Source organism: Anneissia japonica, unplaced genomic scaffold (assembly GCF_011630105.1).
Source record: "Anneissia japonica isolate Jap-2015-1 unplaced genomic scaffold, ASM1163010v1 scaffold3709_len703521_cov189, whole genome shotgun sequence".
In the NCBI taxonomy this organism is placed as follows: Eukaryota; Metazoa; Echinodermata; class Crinoidea; order Comatulida; family Comatulidae; genus Anneissia; species Anneissia japonica.
Window position 1 is genome coordinate 381763 of NW_022694779.1, and position 8519 is coordinate 390281.

Genomic DNA, 8519 nt, shown 5'->3' on the forward strand with positions numbered 1-8519 from the left:
GAGTTAGCCTATATGAAGAATCCGTCATTTATGAATGAAGCAGTAATATTTTAAGTGAAAAAATAATGAAGTTGGCATGGTTCTTCTGGTCTCCGCTGTCCCTCTCACGTATAAAACGACGGACGTGATTTATTGATTAAATCATTCAAATTCAAAAAAATAATACCATGTCATTTTACCGCGATGGTTCGCGTCTGAGTGCTTGATATTTAGTTTGGGCTGTGGGCTGAAAAATGTTGCGGAACAGGGTTCTACCATAACCATCAAAGTAGGACCATCAAGGTATAGAGGTCCTAACAGCCTTTTAATATAACCAGGGGCGGATTTAGGGGGGTAAAAAAGGGGGAAAAAGAAAGAAACAGAAAAAAATTATAGCGCACAATGCCTCAAATGTTATTTTCGGGCGTCTAGAACACAAAAATTTCGCGGGGGCATGCCCCGGGCCCCTAGGACATTGTTGTCTCGATCGGCCCAAATTTCGCCCCCCCCCCCCCCCCTTTTCGCCCCCCCCCCTTTTTTTTTGGACATCTCTGGATCCACCCCTGATAACTGTATTCATAATAATATTTATTTATATTTTTTTACGTTTGTACATTTGCAGTGGTAGTTCGTTTACATAGGGTTTGAAGGTATGCTTTTCTAAAATATTTATTTCTCCACGCATAAATTATTGGATTGATCGCTGAATTCAAAAGAATTAGCAATACCGTGACTTGCCAAAGCTGTTGTGGAATGATGGCACCGCTGACCCTAGCAATTGATACGAAGCACATCGGTGCCCAGCAGATCATGAACGTTGTGGAGACGACCATTATGTTTTTGGCAAGGTTGTATTCCTTTTTCCTATTATTTAGTAGTTTTGCCGAAACCCTGCCTGTATCCCCCCTCTGTAGCTTACTAGATCTTGTTGTTTTCATACTGGCACTCACCTTACGGATAATTTTTACGTAGCAGAAAACAATTATCGACGCAATAATAATAACAATAATTAACAACACTGTGGTGAAGTATTTCCAATAATCTGCATCATCTGACCTATTAGCACTGCACGATGTGGACTGGTCGTTGTAACCTCGACTGCCAATCGCAATGGCAGGGACTAGAACCGGGAGAAAAGCAAATCCCCACACTGCGAAACACATCCAGAGGGTTCTTTTCTTGGTAAAGATCTCTGTATAGCGAGATGGTTTCAGTATACATACGTACCGGTTGTATGCAATAGCAGCCAAGTTTAGCGCGGAACAAACACAACTCCATATTGTCAAGAACCTAACAACATTGCACAGCATGCCACCAAACGGCCATTTGTTATAAATAATTGTGATGATATAAAGTGGGTTGACGATTATAGAAATTATAAGATCAGCGATAGCAAGATTGATGATGAAAAAGTTGATTGGGGTTGAGAGAGTTGGGATGCGCCACACCACAATCAGCGTCATGCTATTTCCAAAAGTGCCCAAAGCCGTGTATATTATTAATAAAATTATGCTGACAGTTGCCATCATATATTCTAGTGTACTTCCACTCATGCTTCTGAGAAATGATTCAAACCTGAATGGAATCTGGAAAACAAGCGAGATGAATTGTCAGTTTTCATGGATGCTCAAAAACTTACTAAATTACAAATTTAACTTTTTCTAAGAGAGGTTACGAATTAATATTTTTTGTATTTTAATATTAAAAATATCAGTGTATCAAAAGTATGTTGTAAGTGCATATGACTATATGTCCACCTCACACTTCATCTGTAAACAATAATTAATCTCTTATCGATGACTATAATCTAGGCAATTTTGAGGAATTTGAAGCTCATGAAACGTGTTAGCACGTACAGTATTATGCCCAAAATATACTGTATTTTTAAATTTGTTTTATTACGAAAATTCGGGGCTGATGATGGGCAGGGGTCTTTTCTTCCAACTGAGGGCCCTTTCCTCACTGAGAATTAACACATTATATTTGAAAAAAATACAATACATGTTGCGTAGTCAACAGGTCGTTTGTGAACTTAAATTATTTGCCTGTTAACAGTCATTCTTCTGAAAAAATTGCTCACTTACCGTACTGAACCAAAAAGTAATCTGCAACTATGTTTATGAAAAATATAATATTGGACACTGGTAACGCATATGCCTGGTCAGACAACTCGTGTAGAACCGAAATTGACGAACAGATCATTATATTTTGTATCAGTTTTTAGATGGTATCAGCTTATATAGTGTGTTTTTCTTAGTATCCAAAAACAACAAACAAGTAAAACAAGAGTGATAACTGGAGGAATATAACAACATTTGTGTGGTCAATTAGGAATTGCTAATTTAGCAATATTTCTAATATTAAGTTAAAGATAATTCGCATTAATTAAAATAATAGTAGAACTAATGTAACTATCGTCAACTACAGGGCGGTCCGCACGCAGGATTTTTATTGGGTGAGTGCGAATTTGTCGAGAGTGGACCAAAATGACTGGGTCCGCAGATTCCCTCGCGCTCAGACATTTTTGATAATTTGAGATCTTAATTGATTCTGAAGATGCAATATCAACAGTATTAAACGGTTTTTCTGTGACATATTCAGGAAATGAGTGGGAGGTGGGGGCTAGGTAGGGATTTTCACAGATGGAGGTTTTATACCACCTCAGCCCTAACATGGTTGGGGCTGTGGTAAAAAATTAAAATTATGGTACCTCTAGATGGCCGGAAATGGCACTCTATGACTCTAAGATTCGTAAATAAATCGAGGTCGAGTAAAATATATTCACACATTTGGACACACACATAGCCTAGATGTTTAAAGCACAATGTAAATAAAACATTGTTAGTTTCTAAACGTAAAAGAAATAATGTAGGCCTATACCGCACAATGAAAACAAGGCCATAATATTATTGGGCATTGAAATTACTAAATGTTATATGAATAAATGGAATTAATGAAAATTGCGAATACGAACGAATAATTCAAGGGCTTTACGACGTGGATGAGATAGGTAGACGTCAAAAATATATCAAATCGAGAATGCATAAACTAAGCCTATACTGATGTTATTGGAAACAGGTAGGGAAAACAATTAATAATAATAATAATAATTGTCGACTTATATAGCGCATATTGTAGGGACCTTTATGCGCTTACATTATTACCCCCGGATCACTGGATCAAGAACATATGGAACACACACTAAAGCCCCATGGGGGAATAGACCTTTCCGGAGTGTCAATCAAACTTAACAACTGACTAATCAGAACAACGCTAGAAATACGCGCGCGTCTCACAAACACACGTGTTGTCCCACAAACGCACGTGTTCGCGTATATTTTAACACTGCCGTCTTGTGGGACCTTAGCAACAAAATCCAAGGGGCAGAGCTTAGCGGAAAGGTCTATTCCATAATTAATCCATTTGTTGTTGCAGGTAGGTGTGTAATCTTCGTGAAGCGCTTGTATATTTGCAGCTTGTAATCAGTGGCGGATCCAGTAATTCAAAATAGAGGAAGCCAGGGAAGGACTTTCACAGATGGGAGTCGATAACACCTTAGCCCACCATGACTGGGACTGAGGTAAGAACATTTATGATTATGACACCTCTAGATGGCCGGAAATGGCACTCTCAGACTTAAACGAGGTAGTTTTTAAATTAGAAAGAAGATGAGTTTTTAAACGGGGAGTCATTGACACGCTAGCGTCGGGGAAACACACTAAAATTGTTCACAAATCTTACAAAAATGCAGTTGAAAGTCCTTGCTTGTACGACGAATTAGAGACAGTCCTAGTTGGAAACTGCTCTGATTGGTCAAAGAGTTTTGGTTGATCGATTTTTCGAACGTGCGAGAGTATGTCTTGATTTGTTTACCACTGAAAATGTGGACCTTTGGTAATTTGGTTGAGTGCGTACGTACCCGTTGAACCCCCCCTCCCCACCCCTGTGCGTACGACCTGAACTATCGCATCTTCTGGAACAAGATAAACAAACTGTGCATAGGAAGTACTGATTCAGATACTCTTGATTGTCACAACAATAGCTGTCTCTTATACACATCTAGATGTGTATAAGAGACAGCTACAGGGCGGTCCGCACGCAGGATTTTTATTGGGTGAGTGCGAATTCAGGCCCGTAGCCAGGGGGGTTTTTAGGGGTTCGGGCGAACCCCCCTTTTTCAGCGAACCCCCCTTTTGCCAGCGAACCCCCTTAGCCAGAAAATGATCCCCCGTTTCCAAAATAGTGCAATTTATTACAAAATGGGAGCATTTTTGGCACTGTTTATTTGTCGCTATCGATCGTAGTCCGATCGTAGAAATCAAAACAAAGCTGCAGCCAGCTGAATGACGTAACCAGCAAGACTTCAAAATGAATATTAATGAGAGGTTTGTTGCCTAGGCTATTTGACCAATCGCGTGCTCCGGAGTTTAATAGGCATTAGGCATTTTTCGTTTTGACTACGCGGCCAGTCTACTACGAACTAATAGAGCGTAACGGACATCTGCGCATGCTCACAAACCTTACTGGCTAAATCGGCGTTGTGACAGCTTCCGCGACATGAATCACTGTAGAGGTCTTAACAGTCTTTTAACTGTATTCATAATAATATTTATTTATATTTTTTACGTTTGTACATTTGCAGCGGTAGTTCGTTTACATAGGGTTTGAAGGTATGCTTTTCTAAAATGTTTATTTCTCCACGCATAAATTATTGGATTGATCGCTAAATTCAAAAGAGTTAGGAATACCGTGGCTTGCCAAAGCAGTTGTGGAATGATGGCACCGCTGACCCTAGCAATTGATACGCAGCACATCGGTGCCCAGGAGATCATGAACGCTGTGGAGACGACCATTAAGTTTTTGGCAAGGTTGTATTCCTTTTTCCTTTTCTTTATTTGTTTTGCCGAAACTCCGTCTGTATTTCCCTCTGTAGATTTTGAGAGTTGAGACTTTTTCAGCTTACTAGCTTAAAAACAAAAACAAAAACTATCAAGATCTAAAAATATCAAGAACATCTGAACGCGGGGGGTCTCCGCCCACTCGACCTCAGAAGGGGCTATGTCCTTAGCGCCCCCCCCCCCCAATTTTGGTCCACTTTCCACAAATTTGCACCCACCCAATAAAAATCCTGAGTACGCGCCTGGACCACCACCCTCAATACACTGTACACAATAAAGTAACACATAATCTGATATAGTGTGATTCGGTCGTACAAACAGAAAATGACAGGGTCAAAAAATCGCCCAATTTCTACAAAAACCGTGAGCTATACCCTTGCATTTGTTGCCAAAATTGGCATATTTTTCACATTGTCGTTTATCGGCTAATTTTTATATTATGTTAAAAAGGGATCATGAAAATACAGATTATGTTTGAATTAACCTTTGTTTAACATGTGTTTCATATCATTAAATTCTGTGAATTATCCCAGTATTAAGCCTATAATGAATTAATTAGATTGTATGAATTAATATTATTGTGGTTTTAAAACTGCGGTTAGTGTTTCGGTGATCCGTATGTGTCAGGGAGCACTACCACTACCATCATAACCTTCTCCACCACAACCATCACCATCATCATAACCCTATCATCATCATCATCATCATCATCATCATCATCATCATCATCATCATCATCATCATCATCATCATCATCATCATCATCATCATCATCATCATCATCAATCATCAACATTATCATTATCATCATTGCCATCAGCATCATCCCCACCACTACCATCATCATCATTACCATCATCGTAAAAATCATCATCATCATCATCATCATCATCATCATCATTATTACCATCACCTTCCTCATCATAAAGGAATGGCGCTAGAAAAAGAAAAATGAATTGTTTTGATACCTCACCAGGTGGCGTTTTAAATATAAACAATACTGTATGTGGAGTTGAGAGACTACGAAGGAGACTTTACAATTAATAACAAACGTAAGTACAGTATTGAACATTGCGTCGTTAATTTAATAGTTAATTGGAATTCTGTCATCATACTATAGTTATTATTTTGAATAAATTTGTTAGGCATTGAAGAAGGCTGGATAATTTCCTCGACAGAGGCATGCATTGACACGGCTGCATTCTATTCAACAACATACATTCCAAGTTACTCGCTAAAACCACCATATTCCTGAAACTGGCTGAAGAAAGTTTATTTACAGCTTGGGGCTTGTTAACTTCCGTTCGTTGTTTACATTGTAGATTCGTATCTTTTTTTTTCTAATTGAAATTATATGAAATTTATTATAAAGAATCTCGTAATTATCTGGTGCACATATTTTAATAATGAATACAGTAATCGAAATAAGTTATACCCCGACAAAAATATTTTCATATTATTTCTAAAGGACGAACGTGCTCGAGGTAGGCCCAAATGACACCGTCTTTATCAATTGATATTAATATGGTCATGGATATGTACCTCCATGATGTCGATATCAAATAGGTCTAGGCCTAGCTACCAGTGGCGGATTCAGTAATTCGAAATATAGAGGGCCCAGAAAGGGACTTTCACAATTTTCTTTTTTTCTCAATTTTTAGAAATAATTTTGAATAATTTACAGGTACCGATTGCACACCCCCACCCCTTTGAATCCGCCACTGGCTACAGCTGTCAAATTGTATTTCTTTGAAAATAGAGAGCAGTTAACCATCTTAAATGTTAGTAATAAATAATAATAATATTTAAAATTTATAGGCTAAAGCGCTGGTATCCGTTTAGAAGAAAACGCTCGTTGCGCCCCTCCAAAAGAAAGACGAATTATGAAAAAAGAAAATAAAGGAAACCAGATAGGCCTACAATTAAAAACAAAAACAAAAACAAAAAACAGAAAAATGGTTTATTACATGAGCCATGCATGGGTGAGCATCACTCTCTCCATGTATGCACGCATGCTCCGCATAAGGTGGTATGCTGAGATCCAGTAGCATATGCTTTGGCAAATAATTATTATATTTTTTAATTCAAAAGCAACCAGCAACAGGACCCTGACCGAGGCTGTATGCATCCCCTTGTTTCAGATCTCGGTCAGTTCGCGTTTTTTACATTTGTTCCTGATTTACGGGCATTTTACTACAAAAATCCTTCATTTGACACTACTACCAACCAATTTTTTAATGTTTCTACGTATACAAAAAGTATATAGCGAAGGTATTGAGACAGGAAAACATTTTGTCATACAGATATTTAATTGTAAGTTAAAAACTTACTTAAATATAAATATTCAATTATATAATTACTTTTTTCATCTTTCAGCTCATGACGGGAAGTATCTTTAAATTTTACCCCATTGGAAATGGGCTGGACTGGCCTATGGGCGTTCGTGATGCTCATTAATTTTTACTTTTCTTGTTCACAATATTTTATTTTACTTGTGCATGTTGAACATCGAATAAATTCGATCAATTATAGTCAATAAATATTATATCATGAAATATCATGATTAGATATTGTATGAATTAATATTATTTAATTTTAAACTAGGTTTTATGTGGCGTCTGCGAACATGGATAGTTTTTCGGAGATCCGTATGTGCCAGGGAGCACACAACAACCGTAAAATGACAGGGTTGAAAAATCGCCCAATTTCGACAAAAACCGTGAGCTATACCCTTTGTGTTTTTTTGCCAAAATTTACCTATTTTTTATCTATTCATTTTTTCTGCTGATTCTTATATTATGGTAGGTAAGGATCATAAAAATACGATTATGTTTGAATTACCCTTGTTTAACATGTGCTTTATATCATTAAATGTTGTGAATTCTCTCAGAATTAAGCCTACAATTAATGAATTAATTAGAAATCGTATGAATTAATATTATTTTGATTTTAAAACTCGGTTTAATGTGGCATCTGCCAAATTGATTTTATTTCGGTGATCATGTGCCACGGATACAAAATAACCAGAAAATGACAGTTGAAAAATCGCCCAATTTCGACAAAACCCGTCAGCCTATTTTTACCTATTCATTTTCATGCTGATTCTAATATTATGGTACGAAAGGATAATGAAAATACCGATTATGTTTGACTTAACCATGTTTAACGTGTGTTCCATAGCATTGTTTAATTATCCTAGAATTCATATGGGCTTATATGTATAAACTATTACTTTAAACCTTTAAACTAGGTTTTATGTGGCGTCTGCAAACATGGATAGTGTTTCGGTGATCCGTATGTGCCAGGGAGCACACAACAACCGGAAAATGACAGGGTTGAAAAATCGCTCAATTTCGACAAAAACGGTAAGACTTTGCGTTTTTGCCAAAATTGGCCTATTTTTCACATAGTTGTTTTTCGGGTTATTCTTATAATATGGTAGGAAAGGATCATGAAAATACCGATTATGTTTAAATTAACCTTGTTTAACATGTGTTTCGTAGTATTAAATGTTGTAAATTAACCCAAACTTATAGTGTATAATGAAATAATTAAATATCGTATGAATTAATATTATTTTGATTTTAAAATTAGGTTTTTAAGTTGCATCTGCAAACATGGATAGTGTTTCGGTGATCCGTA

At 37.1% G+C, this 8519-nt stretch overlaps 1 protein-coding gene across 1 annotated transcript; it reads right to left on the minus strand.

The window, feature by feature from the left end:
* Positions 1-581: 581 nt before the first annotated feature.
* Positions 582-2262, minus strand: LOC117101317 (melatonin receptor type 1A-like). The gene has a single exon (XM_033241283.1). It carries the CDS (start codon positions 1530-1532, stop codon positions 582-584), a length of 951 nt encoding a protein of 316 aa, XP_033097174.1. The 5' UTR covers positions 1533-2262.
* Between the last annotated feature and the right edge of the window lie 6257 nt (positions 2263-8519).